Genomic DNA, 14,435 nt, shown 5'->3' on the forward strand with positions numbered 1-14,435 from the left:
GTAAATGTTTTAGTTTCTCTCCAGTGCACAACCCAAAGTAAAAGTAATGGAAAAACATTTATTTGAAATTGCAACAGTAAACAGCATATAAAATATGTATATCAGTGCACAGTAAACAGCATATAAAATATGTATATCAGTGCACCTACTGCAGCTAACAGCCTGTAGACTGTGGATCAGCATTGATTATCCATGAAAAAGCACATAAAGTGTAAAATTCTTAATTGTTCTTCCACAACGTGTGTTGTGTCGTTGGTCCGGATCAGCTAAGGCATACTACTGGAGAATGGAATAACACCCTTGTGAGATGTATAGACCTGTATACACACAAAGTTACAGGAACTTGTACTAAAAAATAAAAGGCCTATTCACACCAAGAGCGATAACGATAACTAACCATAACGATAAAAGCATTCACACTGAACGATAAACAAAATCTCCTTGTGTTAATGAATGTGATGGTTAAAATTCGATGGGTTCTGATTGGCTATTAGCTTCTTATCGTTCTGAAAATCGCTCTGAAAGTGATCACCAACGATATCATTCTTCATGTCGTTATCATTATAGTTTATGTGTGAATGTCGTCATTCATATTAATGAGAACGATATTTATAGTTATCGTCACCGTTCTTGGTGTGAATGGGCCTTAAATCTCCCTTTTAACTTGAGGATATTATAATCATTGTCTTTGGTAAAGCCTGTCATCACAACATCAAAGAAAAGATTAATCATACAAAAAAAGGCACAATTAACATTATATGTAGTAATCCAAAGTCATAGTTACAGTATGATGCTTGATTTGGGTTTTTGGTACAGTACTGCAGACTACAGTGATCTACTGCTATCTCTTCAGCCGCTCAGTAGTTGGAATGGCATATGCACAGACTCTGTCTTCAGTGGGTTTTGGAGATAGCTGCTCTTTGCTTCCCTGGAAGTGCTTTGGTCACGGTTCAGCATGGTCTGGCGTAGAAACAGTTCAGAGATGAAAGATGCCTCTAAACGTTTCCACACAGCATGCTCTTTTGCAGACATTTTGTTTTTCTTTAAATGTACAATAACTCATCTGAGATGTTGTGAGAGCGTGCGTGTGACGTTTATGGCACTTGTTGGAAGGGAAACGCACACACACACACACACACTCACACACACACTCACAGCCGTCCGCTTTCCTCTGGCGCTCCTCAATGCTGCTGTCCCATCTGGGAGGTGACCAGGGTGTAGTAGACGCCTTGCTTGCTGAGCAGCTGCTGGTGAGTGCCCTGCTCCACCACCACGCCGTTCTGGAACACGGCGATTACGTCGGCGTTCTGGACGGTGGAGAGGCGGTGCGCCACCACGATGCACGTGCGGCCCTCGCGGGCCTTGTCCAGCGCCTCCTGGACTATCTGCTCACACACACACACACACACAAGTGGAGGGATGAGAGGTGTGTGAGTGAATGTACTGACAAATATGTTGGGAGGTGAAGTATTATTAAATGTATTATGAAATTGTGTAGAAGGGGAATTTATTTATGTAAAAAAAATATGTGGAGAATATGGACTGGAGAGTTATGTGTCAGCATATAGTATAATTAACACAAATGTAAATAGAGTACTGGATAGCGCACTGGTAATAGAGGGTGTATCTAAGAGTGTGAAATTGTGTTTTTTATTGATACTGCGTTGCGTTACAGAGCTACATCTATTTTCATCTGTAATCCTGTACAGTGTGGGTGTGTCTGTGTCTGTGTCTGTGTCTGTGTCTGTGTGTGTGTGTGTGTGCGCGTGTGGGTCTGTGTGTGTGTGTGCGCGCGTGCATGTGCAGTGCGCGTGTGTGTGTGCCTAGCCTACCTGCTCGCTCTCCGTGTCCAGTGCAGAGGTGGCCTCGTCCAGGAGCAGTAGTTTGGGGTTGCGCAGTATCGCCCTGGCGATGGCGATCCGCTGCTTCTGCCCCCCCGACAGCTGCGTTCCCTTGTCCCCCGCCTGGGTCTGGTACTTCTGTTACCATGGCAACACACAACAAACCCTCATCAGCATTCTTTGTCACATACCAGACATTAAATCCTATATTTTCCAGGTGCATGTGTGTGTGTGTGTACCTGTGGCAGCCCCTCTATGAAGGAGTGTATGTTGGCAGCCTTGGCGGCTTGTTCGATCTCTTCTTGCGTGACCTCACGACTGTTGTCGCCATAGGCGATGTTCTCCGCCAGGCTGCAGTCGAACAGGATTGGCTCCTGGGACACGATGCCCATCTGAGCACGCAGCCAGTGGATGTTCAGCTGACGGGAGTCATTCTTGTCTAACTTCTGCAGAGAGGGAAACGGACACACACACACACACACGCTCAGAGTCCTGCACTGTCAACAACCCTGCTGACCACTCTCCTGCCGCACCATCGGCTGTGTGTGTGTGTGTGTGTGGGAGCGGAAACGGGTTTGTAAACAACAGCCATCTAAGTCTACACGGGCCAGTAAAACTCCAAGGATACTTTGCTATGTCTGTCACACTCCCTTTACTGCTGCACATCATAGTTGTTCCACCCGATAAATGTAAAATTCTAAGCAGTTCCGCAAGACTACATGACTGTCATGTACATGCATTTGTGTATGCATCTGAGTAAATACAATATGCAAAGTTTGAAGGACAATTATTTCAATTTCAAAAAAACACTTTCTTACCTTCTCAATGAATAACATTTCTAAGTGACCCCCCGACCCTTTAATGTTTGGTGGTTTGGTGTGTGTGTGTGTGTGTGTGCGTGTGCGTGCGCACGCGTGCGTGCGTGCGTGTGTGTGCGTGCGTGCGCTCACTCACCACAGAGCAGTGCGTGGGGTCGTAGAAGCGTGTGTGTGTGCGCGCGCGCGCCCACCACAGAGCCGTGCATGGGGTCGTAGAAGCGTGTGTGTGTGCGCGTGTGTGCGTGCGCATGCACTCACTCACCACAGAGCCGTGTGTGTGTGTGTGTGCGCACTCACTCACCACAGAGCCGTGTGTGGGGTCGTAGAAGCGTTCCAGCAGCTGGATGGTGGTGCTCTTGCCGCAGCCGCTGCTGCCCACCAGGGCGATGGTCTGGCCCTTCCGCGCGCGCAGACGCAGCCCCTTCAGCACCGTTACGTCAGGCCGCGAGGGGTAGTGGAAGTGCACATTCTCGAAGTTCACGTTCCCCTCAAACTTGTCCTACAAGGACCAGTGGAGAAGGAGAGTGGACACGCTAAGCAACAGGTGTATGGTGGCTAGTCGTGTGGGCAGAGACAGTTCAATATGTACAGTATATTCTGAGTATAGTATTTGGGTGTTCAGCATTCCAATCAATTTTTGTAGTACAGTGTAGTACTAATATATCGTAAAATAGCCAATAAATACATATTTGCAGTCTTTATTCATTTACACTATTTTTTGTTTTCCAAAATAAATGTTCCAAATGTTCTCTCAGTGCAGTTTAGGGATCTGAGTCAGCTATGATAAGGCACTTTCTGGTCCTCTCAGTGCTCTTTCCTTTCTAGTTTGACCACTAGAGGGCTGTAGCTGTGTTCCTCTTGGCATGGTTTTACACACAACTGTAGTAGAATTTCTTGTATGTCACTGACATGTACGGTAGGTTTTCAAAAAATATTAATGCTGAAAATAATTCAAATGTTTTCTGTGATTTACAACCACAGCTAAATTGAAGGGCTAAATGTAGTTGGCTATGGTATATTATTCCATTATTGAATTGTTAATTCATTGTTGTATCATAAAAGTCAAAAAGTCTTGACAAGTGTGTATGTGTCTGTGTGTGTATTTTAGAGAGACAGAGAGAGAGAGAGTGTGTGTGTGGGTGTGTGCGTGCTGTACCGGTTGTTCCCCCTCCTCTGAAGAATTGTCGATGGCAGGCACCTTATCGACAAGCATCTTGATGTGCGAGGCGGACATTTTGGCTTTGGCATAGTTGGGCGTGAAAGAGTTGGCCTCTCCTACTGCCATGGCCCCATATATCACTGCTGAGATGACCCTGGGGATGGAGAGAGTATATCATGAGACAGCTGAGATGACCCTGGGCATGGAGAGAGTATATCATGAGACAGACAAAACAAAAGGTCCAGCAAGACCAAGCAGGACAATGGACAGCTAAGACGGACAGAGCACTGAAGTCACTTTATTTTTCAATTTCAACATTTTTAAAAAGACATTGATGGTAGTTTTGGTGTTTCTGGTGGCTGTTTTGGTGGTAGTTTGGTGGTATAGTTTTGAATGATGGTTGTTTTTTATATTTTTTTAAGAAGTTGATGGTAATTTTGTACCACAGGTACAAGTATGAATTCTCATTTAAAGAAACACAAAGTCAAATGACAATGACTAAATGACAAATAACTCGTATCTCTCTCTCATGGCCAATAAACCTTCGAGATCCCTCTCTCTGCATTTCAGCGTCTCCAGATGGGCCACACTTAGCCTCCTCAGTGCTACACATTATCCCACGCCAACAGCTCTACAGATGGCATCCATCAGAGCAAGGGCAGAGTCATTTAGCCATCCTTCAAGCCCGGGAACATTAGCTCCCTACTGTCGGCTAATTCCAGATAAGAGGGTGGAGAGTAGTCAGTCGCCATGCGTACGAGCGTCACCTCACCTCTGTCACCAACTGACTGCTGAGGGTGTACAGTAAGGTTATGGCTCTCACTCACCTGGAAGATAATTATCTCTACGGCTACCTGTCTAGCTTTCCCTGTTGTCATACTGAACAGCACGACCAGCAGTTGTCACAACGACACCTGCCCCAAGAGCCTTGATGGACTGGCATGACCTATAGCATCCTTTCTTTGTCTAATTATTAAACAGTCTCCCTGGTAACATCTGACCTTTGCTCTGCTCATACTTCACATTCCCGCCTAGTGTGAGACTAGGACGTGGAGTACCTGTGTGTGTGTGTGTGTGTGTGTGGGTGCGTGCATGTGAGTGTGAGAGCGTGTGTGTGTGTGTGTGCGTGCATGTGTGAGTGTGTGTGAGAGCACGTGTGTGTGTGCGTGTGTGAGCGCGTGTGTGTGTGTGTGCGTGAGAGCACGTGTGTGTGTGTGTGTGTGTGCGTGTGTGTGTGTGTGAGCGTATGCATGCACGTGTGCGGGTATTTGTATCACAATATTTGTCAATTAGATATTTTTCCCGAATCGCTCCGCCCCAACTCTGACGCTAAGATTAGCGAAAATAAAGAAAAGATTCTTTATTTATTTTTGTCTGTGTTTAAAGGTGCAGTCAGGGACTTTACAAGTTGTGTTAGTTCGTGTTTATGTTTATGTTTACATTCATTAGTAGATGCTTTTATGCCAAAAAAACATCCATTATATTTTAACCAAGGACCAAAGTAACACACCGGAGAGGTACTGTAGCTCCCCCCTCCAGTATTCCCAGAGAAAATCCACACAGGGTTTCATTTTTGTTTGGGGGACAGGCTGCCCCTACTTTCTTTGTTTCCAGTTTTCGGAGCCTGGGCGGCCTACAGAGGCCAGGTTTTTTTACAGTGTCATTATGGGATGGGCAGCTAGCGGCCGTGATGAGGTGATTGCTGAATTTGACACAAAATGTTATGGGCTTCAAATCGTGGACCATGGACCATGATGCAACACTCTTTAGTGGCTCTTCTGTTCAGCAGGCTTACCACACTGGAAAACCTCTCACTTGACCTGACGTGACCTGACCAGGCCTCAGCCTGACCCCTGAATAACACACACTGTGTGGTCACTTACAAGAAGACGTCTTCAAAGGTCATCTGGTTCTGTTCGATGAGCCAGGCACCAAATCTGAAGCAGCCAGCATAGGCAAAGTAGATCATGGCCTGGGAGAAGGAGAAGGTGAAGCCAAAGACATGGGCCTTCTTCACAGAGTTCCTGAGGCAGGACAGAGAGAGACAGACAGACAGAGAGAGAGAGAGTTAATTCATACCTGAAGGATGATCAGATAATAAAATTTGTCATCAAGGTATCAACTTTTCAATGTGAACTTTATTCTACTCATTGTTACATATGGAAACCCTTGAGGATCCACTTTAAACATTATTCAATGATGTTATGGCATGATTTGCAGTGTTGCTTGGATACCCACTTGTATGGAACGATAAGGTTCTCCTGGTAGTGTGCCTCAAATGTCTCTTCTCGCGTTAGCGACACCACTGTACGGATGTTCTCTATGGCCTCAGTGGCAATCTGTAAGGCAGAATAGATATAGGTATACTTAAGCACACTATGTGGATATTTGATTTAGTTTATTTAGTATATTTAGTATTTATTATTTTAGTATTTTTTATCTTCTACTGCCTCTATTGTGCAGTGGAGTTTTTCATATTTTATTTTACTTCTTCTGCTGTAAGTGCGTGTGTGATGTCTATGCTACTGAGACCTTGAATTTCTCCTTGGGGATCAATAAAGTGTGTCTGTGTCTGTGTCTGTCTGTCTGTCTGTCTGTCTATCTATCTATATATCTATCTATATATCTAATAGTATTGCATGAGTGTTCTTATATGATATGTCCTTCAGGACCAATACACTGTCTCCATAAAAAGTGTGCAGATTCCTGTGTTATCTATGTGGAAAACTTAAGCACAACATAGACTGTTCTTTTTATGACCAGATAAGAGAATATGACTGTGTAGTAATGTCAGATGACCTCAAACTGGTAAACTGGGGCTCTAGATGCCCTCATCGTCCCTCAGACTGAATGTACTGACAGTGATTTCATTGATTGGTATTGCGTTCTACAAATGAATAAAAACTCTTGTGTGTACTATTCTACTGTATGTCTCACCTTGCCAGCCTTCTCGAGCTCTTTCTTGTCCTTGGTCGCATGGCCTCCCAGCATCTGCATCTGGACCGCCCCAGCAATAGCCATGATGGGCACTACAGTGAGGATGAGGAGGGTGAGCTGCCAGCCGTAGACGAAGGAGATGATGATGGAGGTGCCCAGGTTGGCGACGTTCTGAGCCAGCGTTGCTAGGCGCAGCCCTGTAGCCTGTCCGTCAAGAGATTATTTTTTTAGACAACAACAACAACATTATCTTCAGTTCCATGTGATGAAGGGGATGCTGCAGATGTAACCCTCTGAGTTATAAAGAGCAACAGCAAAGAACATACAGCACAAGAACGTTGATGACAATCAGTAATATGCTAGACAACACAAACAGAACAGGGATATATTACAAATGATTGAACGATCTGTCATGTGTTTATTGCCATTGTGATATGATTTCCCATGGCACACGGCTAGCGTAGACCAGTGCTAATGGAAAAGCTGTGATTTCCAGAGCCCCTGCTGCATCATATCATATCCACACAGGACTACTGAGACACGCAGGGCGCCAGACACCAACAGGCTCTTCATAATTTCTCTACCTTCACAATTTCGTCGCCGAAATGAAGTTGTATGTACTGGACTATGTTTTTTTTTTTTTTTTTTAAACGGCGACGAAATTGTGAATTTCCAGAGCACACTTGGCAATCGACTGCTACGGACTTTCCCCTAAAGATGGCAGCAAAGATGGCAACATTTCCGGAAAGGTACTGGCTTGATGAAATTCATTCTGGACTCTCTATCCGACCACATAAAGACCTCGGGATACTTCGGTTTGGCTTTAGGGACCCTCTACTCACTACCACGTAAGTGTAATGTTGTTTGGAACTGTAGAAGAGGTATAAAAATAGCGTTTTGTAGCAGCGAAATAATATGCCCTTCTCACTTCCACGCTAACGAGTTTTGACTAAAAATGGTAAAATCGAACTTTCTCAAAACACATCCGAATGACATGATTTTGATGTCAACTCAACGTATGTACTCCCAATCATCCGTAAATTGATCTAAAGTGCATTTTATTCCAGATAATTCCTTTAATGACCTCAACCTGTCACTCCAGGGGAGAATGACGACTGTCTTTAAACTGGCAGATAAAGTCGCTGAATTTAAAGACCGGGGTGTATTTGATATGTTCCAAACAGTAGTGGGGGTTTTGGGAGAGACTGAGGCAGGGCCCTTTCTCTCGCAGCTGGTGCGCGATCACCTTGTTGCGCTTTCAAATGAGTTTGAGCGTTACTTCCCATCCTCCAAAGATCCACGGCAAACCAATGAGTGGGTCCGCAACCCATTTGTCAATATTGAATAGTCCTAACTTGTCAGCGCAGGAGGAAGAGCAGTTGATCGAAATTGCAAATGACGGTGGTCTTAAGAGTGTGTATAAGGAAACCTCTCTGGCGGGTTTTTGGATCAAAACCAAAACAGAATATCCCGAGATAGCCGTAAAAGCGCTGAAAACGTTGCTACCATTTCCCACCACGTATCTATGCGAGGCCGGGTTTTCGGCATTGACTGCAACTAAGACCAAATTGCGCAATCGACTGGACATTTCAAACACACTGAGGGTGTCACTGTCTTCCATCACCCCCAGATGGAACCTTTTTGTTGCAGGGAAACAAGCACAGGGCTCCCACTGATTATATTCGTAATGCACGTTTAGTTCCCATGTTTTGTTCCCATATTTTGTTAAGCATGTTCACACTTATAGATGTAGCTTCAAGTTGTTCAATATTCATAGTCCAATTGTTCAATTTTCACTTTATCAAGTTCACGTTTTTCACATGTTTAAGAGATCGTTACCTTCACTGTTCATACATAACTGGAGCTAGTTCTTCTGCGCATGCACCACACATATGGAACATGGAACCCCCGACCCCCCCACCCCGCCGGTCCATGAAAAAAAATAGGAAACAAACCGGTCCATGGTACATAAAAGGTTGGGGACCCCTGGCATAGTCAATAATGCGGCCTGTAGATCTAGCCAATGAAAAACATATCAAGTTCACAGAGACTAGCTCATCAGTGCTTTTCTAACAGTAGGTGCCTGTTTGGTGGGCTAAAGCACTTTAGTAGGGATCCAAACGACACCATAGAACACATTCAACTACTCCACACACTGTACTCACAGACATACACTCAGTAGAAATATGAACTTACACCCTGGACTTGAGCCGCATCTGTTGCCAGCCTGGTGGTCAAAGCACCCACGCTGTTTTTCGAGTCATCATACCAGCCCAAATCCTAGACACACAGACACACACACACACACACACAGAAAAACATCAAGCTTAATCAAACCACACAGATACAACATCAATATACATACTCACAAAAGTCTTCCACACAATGTTCCCACACACAATGTGGTCAGCAAATTAGTTACTGTAATTTAGTAATTAGTTCATTTCACTTTTATTTGAAATCACTCAGTCTGTGAATGTGCCTTTATCAGAGGTTACTCATTGCCAGTCTTAAAAAAAAGTTGCCAGTTGCCAGTCTTAAAAAAAAAAAAAGGCTATCCGCTGCAATCAGCCATGACCTCTATTCACATCCCGATGGGACTGGTCATATAAAGTGTACAGTGACAAAGCTATTATTGTGATCGTTTTGGGAAACGCCAGGGCTATCACACACCCTCAAATAATCATCTCTTTCTACCAATGCTCGGCCCACCTGTCTCATCATGGCTTTGAAGGCACTCAGTCTCAATCTCATGGTGAGGATCTCTCCAGCTTTACCAAAGCAGAATCCCTGTGGTAGACAAACGAAACACACACTTACATTTTTCTCTCCCACTCACAGTCACAGGATTTTGAGCAGGCCTGGAAGGTGTTATGTAACTATTTGTGGCTAAGGTTAACACACTTAAGTCTTTTTATGTTTAGTGTGCTTTGGATCATTCATGGCCATTTGCTTTTGTCAGTTGGTCAAGCACTGTGCTGCACATTCTTTGTTTCTGTGGTCAGAGGGCAGTCTCTGGCAGTGCGGCTTGATGTCTGAGTGAAACATTGACAAACTAGTGGGTTTTATAGCAGGCCAGTGATAAGAGTCTGGCAGCTGTAACTGTCAGGGGGGGGCCATCATGGAGCATCTCACATGCAGCTCTCTTCAGCGCAGTGGCCTCACGTGGACTCTGTGGAGGTACTACTCCACTAGCTGCCTCACAGAGTTCACTGTATCTCATTACTGTTTCTCAGCCCAGAATAAACGTACACACACACACACACACACACACACACACACACACAAATATACTCTGTAGTGAGTGTGTGTGTTACTCAGCAAGTAAATATTTTGTGTACAGCAAGAATGGTTTGTATAAATACTGTACATGGGTGAAGGGTGTGTTTATGTGAACTGTGTGGTTTATATATTGATAAACTTTAGGGTGGATTATAATCCATTCATCCATTCAATATATTACAGTAAGAAAACAATATAGCAGTTCAGACTAAGGAAGACCTGCATACAATAAAACGTATTGTAGCTCTTTGAAGAATGTGGTGTGTGTACCTGCAGAAACAGTGTGATGAACGACACAACTCCAATGGCAGCAAACAGCAGAGAGTAGAGATCTGCCTTCTGTCTCACAATCGCTGTGTCAGGCTCAGCAAACACCTGGGAGACAGACAGATACACAGCCAAAGGAACAGGCAGGCAGACAGACAGACAGGCAGACAGATACACAGGCAGACAGACAGACAGACAGACAGATACACAGGCAGGCAGACAGACAGACAGACAGATACACAGGCAGACAGACAGATACACAGGCAGACAGACAGACAGATACACAGGCAGATAGACAGACAGATACACAGGCAGGCAGTCAGACAGATACACAGACAGACAGACAGAGCAGAAGTGGGTACAAATGGGAGTGATGAGAGGGGGGAGAAATATGAAACATTTATTAGTCCCACTCCCACAGTCATAATTATGGTAACTGATTTGAACAACGCTTACAACTTTATTGATTTGACTGATAGAAATCAAATGATTGAAAATTACTGACTACACTTTCATACACTACACAGCACAGTGTTGATATGAGACAAACTAGCAGCATGTGAGGACAGTACAGGAAATGAGCATGACCATTACAAGATTAGACAGAGGACTGGTCTTTTGTGCGTGTGTGTGTGTGTGTGTGTGTGTGTGTATGTGTGTGTGTGTGTATGTGGATGTGTGTATGTGTGTGTGTGTGTGTGTGTATGTGGATGTGTGTGTGTGTGTGTGTGTATGTGGATGTGTGTATGTGTGTATGTGTGTGTGTGTGTGTGTGTGTGTGTGTTTGTCACCACGTACAGCAATGATTTTGGAGAAGATGATGGCAAAGGCAGGCTGTATGCCTCCGTTGATGATGGCACAGCAGACCCCCACTACCATGTATGGCCATTCCGGAGAATTCCACTTCAGTATCTGGAAGAAGCTCATCTCTGGCACTTTCTCCTCCGCCTGCTCGATAAGACGACACACACACACACAGAGAGAGAGAGAGAGAGAGAGAGAGAGAAAGAGAGAATGGAGTGAGATGGAGAGGAGATAAACAAAACATAGAGAGAGCATGGAGTGACATGGAGAAGAGAGAAACTCACACACACACAGAGAGAGAGACAGAGAGAGAGAGAGAGAGAGAGAATGGAGACGAGAGAAACTCACACACACACAGAGAGAGAGAGAGAGAGAGAGAGAGAATGGAGACGAGAGAAACTCACTAGCTAAAAGGAAGCTGTAGGTTCACTGGTGTAACCCACTTCCAGTGAATAATGCTAAGCTAGGCTAACGGTGTCAGACTGGTTATGTATCGTCTAATCTAACACTGTGGTACACTGCAAAAAAGCTAATTCCCAAATATCCGGCGTATTCAAAGCCCCATTCATATGCCGATTCGCTTGTCACCTCAAAAGTTTTAATCATTTTAACTTTGTTGGGTGACATTTTCCATCACTAGTGGTTGTTTCACCTGATAAGCCTGAAATACATTCGTTTTTCTCAGATCAGAATGGTAATTCTCAAAACTGTTTGTCCATATGTCCATATCATCTTTTCACTTGTGCACATAATTGAAGCAGTTCCTCCCCATCTTGAACAAATAGCAATGCTTTAGTACATCCATGCAACTGATTTTGGACAATGTCTGCTGTTTTTTTTTTTATTTTCAATGGTTAATCTCATGTTGGTCAAAATGCACTATACTGGTTCCCTGCTGAATAGTCCTACCCCATAAAACAAATTAGGCTTATTTCATCGCTTGTGTCATCACATGCAAATGTGTTGAGTGGTCATAACTAGTTGTCATAGTCTGTCTAGCATATATAAATGCATGTGATCTGGCAGACAGGAACGTCCGGATGTATAGGAAGATGTACAGCGGTGCACAGCTCTGACCAAGGGGTATTTTTGTGTATATCGGCCATTTTTCATGTGCACAATAATATTTAAAGCCTTTGTTTTCTTTACTGTCACAATGTCTGTCAACAGAAAAAAAACATATCCACTGTCTTACAATTAACTCCCTTCACACACAATAATGTGTAACTTTGTAGTTTTGAAATAGAAAATAGTGCTGCCTTGCGCATTGTTCATTAGAAAATACTGTCATATTACTGTAATTTATAAATGTGACCTGGCAGACTGGTACGTCAGGATGTATAAAAAGATGTATTCATTAGAAAATACTTACTGAGTAAACTGTCATATTAACAAGTCAAAATAGTTTGACTGTCTTGACATAAACGATGGTATCATGACTTGTCATTTTGATTGCACTGACCATTTCATTGGCATAAATATTTGCTTTTGAGGCATACACTAAGGATTTTGAGCAAGATACACACTTTTGCAGGTTATCCACTATACGGTGCAGTTTGTTTTGAAAAATGTACTACCGGTTGTGCAAATGTGCATTATGATTCAAGGAATGCATCAAAGTGACTGAGAATAATATTACATTACCTCTTGTTGAGGTCTGAATGTGGATTTAGAGACACAATCTGCTGAGTGACTAGAATATAATTAAGAGGAAAGAGAGACGGCACACACCAAGAGAGTAAGACGGAGATCCAGAGAGCAGGACAGAAGAGTGAATCAGCCATAGAGAAGAGAAAATGAGTAAGGGAGACAGAGAGCAGGACAGAAGAGAGAGAGAGAGAGAGAAAAAGAGAAAGATGAGACAAAATGATGTGAGATGGAGAGAGTGAATGAGAGACAGAACGGACGGTAAGAAATGAGATATTAAAGGGCAGCTTGGAGAATCTGGCACCAAAATCAAACAAGGAAATAGAACAGCAAGTGGGATTTAAAGAAGATAGCGAAGTGATAAGAGGAGAGAACAGTCACGACACGTACGATAGAAAGACAGCTAAACAGATGGAGAGAAAGTAAACGGAGTTAAAAAGGCTGACAAGGTCTGACGGAGTTAAAGCGGATGACAAATGTAGAAGCGATTGGTGCGCATTAGACAGCTGACGTAAGGGCTAATGGGTTGTGCTTTCATCTCAGGTCCATTTTCAATGTTTGCTTGTGCGTATGTGTGGGAACATGTCATTTGTTTTACATTTGTGTCTGTCTGCTTAGGTGCATGTGCGTATGTTTTCTTTTTGCCGTTGTTGAACTATTTCTGTATGTGCATGTCTGCGCATGTGTCCTCACCTCGGTTTCCTTGTCGTCGGCCTGTGGGTCTTTGTCTGACTGGACGAAGGAGCCGGATTTGGACTTCTGCCTGAAGAGGGAGTTCTCAGTCATGGAGCTGACGGAGGGACTCTTGCCGTCCTTCACCTCCACCTCCTGCTCATCGGACCCCTCAACACTCTTGAAAGTCTGACAGAGAGCAGAAAAACACACTTCACTTTGAGACTTTCATTTGATTTAGTTTCTTTTTTAGTATATTTAGTATTTAGTTTTTTTTTAATCTTCTACTGTCTCTATTGTGCAGTGGAGTTTTTTATATTTATATACTTATATTACTTTTTCTGCTGTAAGTGCATGTTGTGTGTGATGTCTGTATGCTACTGAGACCTTGAATTTCCCCTTGGGGATCAATAAAGTATCTATCTATCTATCTATCTATCTATCTATCTGAGAAATTCCTAAAATGTCCGCTCTCCAAGATGGCCGCCGGCTTTGGCGTTAAATCAGGCCATGAGGTGGACCAAGGTCCACTCCAAAGGCAACAGTCAGGAATCATACAGTTTCATGACAATGAATCTCATCTACATTAAATATACACAATGTACAGTGGCATTTGACTGGCATCCATGAGGTGTGTCGTGTGCTGTGTGTTGTGTTGTGTGGTGCTGTGTGATGCGCTGTTTACCTGCATGGTCACCAGCGTGTGGTAAACTCCTTGCTTGTCCATCAGCTCCGCGTGAGTGCCCTGCTCCACAATCTGCCCCTTGTGGACCCCGGCGATCACATCAGCGTTACGGATGGTGGAGAGACGGTGAGCCACCACAATGGTGGTGCGGCCTTGTCTTACCTGAGCACGGACAACACACACACACACGCACACACACACACACGCACACGCACACGCACACGCACACACATGCACGCATACACACACACATGCACGCATACACACACACATGCACGCACACATACACGCACACGCATGCACGCACACGCACAGACACACAC

At 44.0% G+C, this 14,435-nt stretch overlaps 1 protein-coding gene across 4 annotated transcripts in view; it reads right to left on the bottom strand.

The window, feature by feature from the left end:
- Positions 1-38: 38 nt before the first annotated feature.
- abcb4 (ATP-binding cassette, sub-family B (MDR/TAP), member 4) overlaps positions 39-14,435 on the bottom strand; it is a 27,914-nt gene continuing 13,517 nt past the window's right edge. For 2 of the 4 annotated variants that reach the window (XM_042105660.1, XM_042105661.1), the window contains 14 exons: positions 14,113-14,274; positions 13,449-13,616; positions 11,103-11,255; positions 10,308-10,412; positions 9,468-9,545; positions 8,952-9,035; positions 6,756-6,959; positions 6,057-6,157; positions 5,702-5,842; positions 3,816-3,972; positions 2,961-3,158; positions 2,081-2,287; positions 1,833-1,979; positions 39-1,385 (listed from right to left, as the gene is read on the bottom strand). In XM_042105660.1, the coding sequence (XP_041961594.1) occupies positions 1,182-1,385; positions 1,833-1,979; positions 2,081-2,287; positions 2,961-3,158; positions 3,816-3,972; positions 5,702-5,842; positions 6,057-6,157; positions 6,756-6,959; positions 8,952-9,035; positions 9,468-9,545; positions 10,308-10,412; positions 11,103-11,255; positions 13,449-13,616; positions 14,113-14,274 (2,109 nt within the window). In that variant the 3' untranslated portion in view covers positions 39-1,181. Of the gene's footprint in view, positions 1,386-1,618; positions 1,721-1,764; positions 1,980-2,080; positions 2,288-2,960; positions 3,159-3,815; positions 3,973-5,701; positions 5,843-6,056; positions 6,158-6,755; positions 6,960-8,951; positions 9,036-9,467; positions 9,546-10,307; positions 10,413-11,102; positions 11,256-13,448; positions 13,617-14,112; positions 14,275-14,435 lie in introns of those variants that run through there. The other 2 variants (XM_042105662.1, XR_006034403.1) reach the window with 2 other exon arrangements.

This window comes from Alosa sapidissima, chromosome 10 (assembly GCF_018492685.1).
Source record: "Alosa sapidissima isolate fAloSap1 chromosome 10, fAloSap1.pri, whole genome shotgun sequence".
Lineage (NCBI taxonomy): Eukaryota > Metazoa > Chordata > Actinopteri > Clupeiformes > Clupeidae > Alosa > Alosa sapidissima.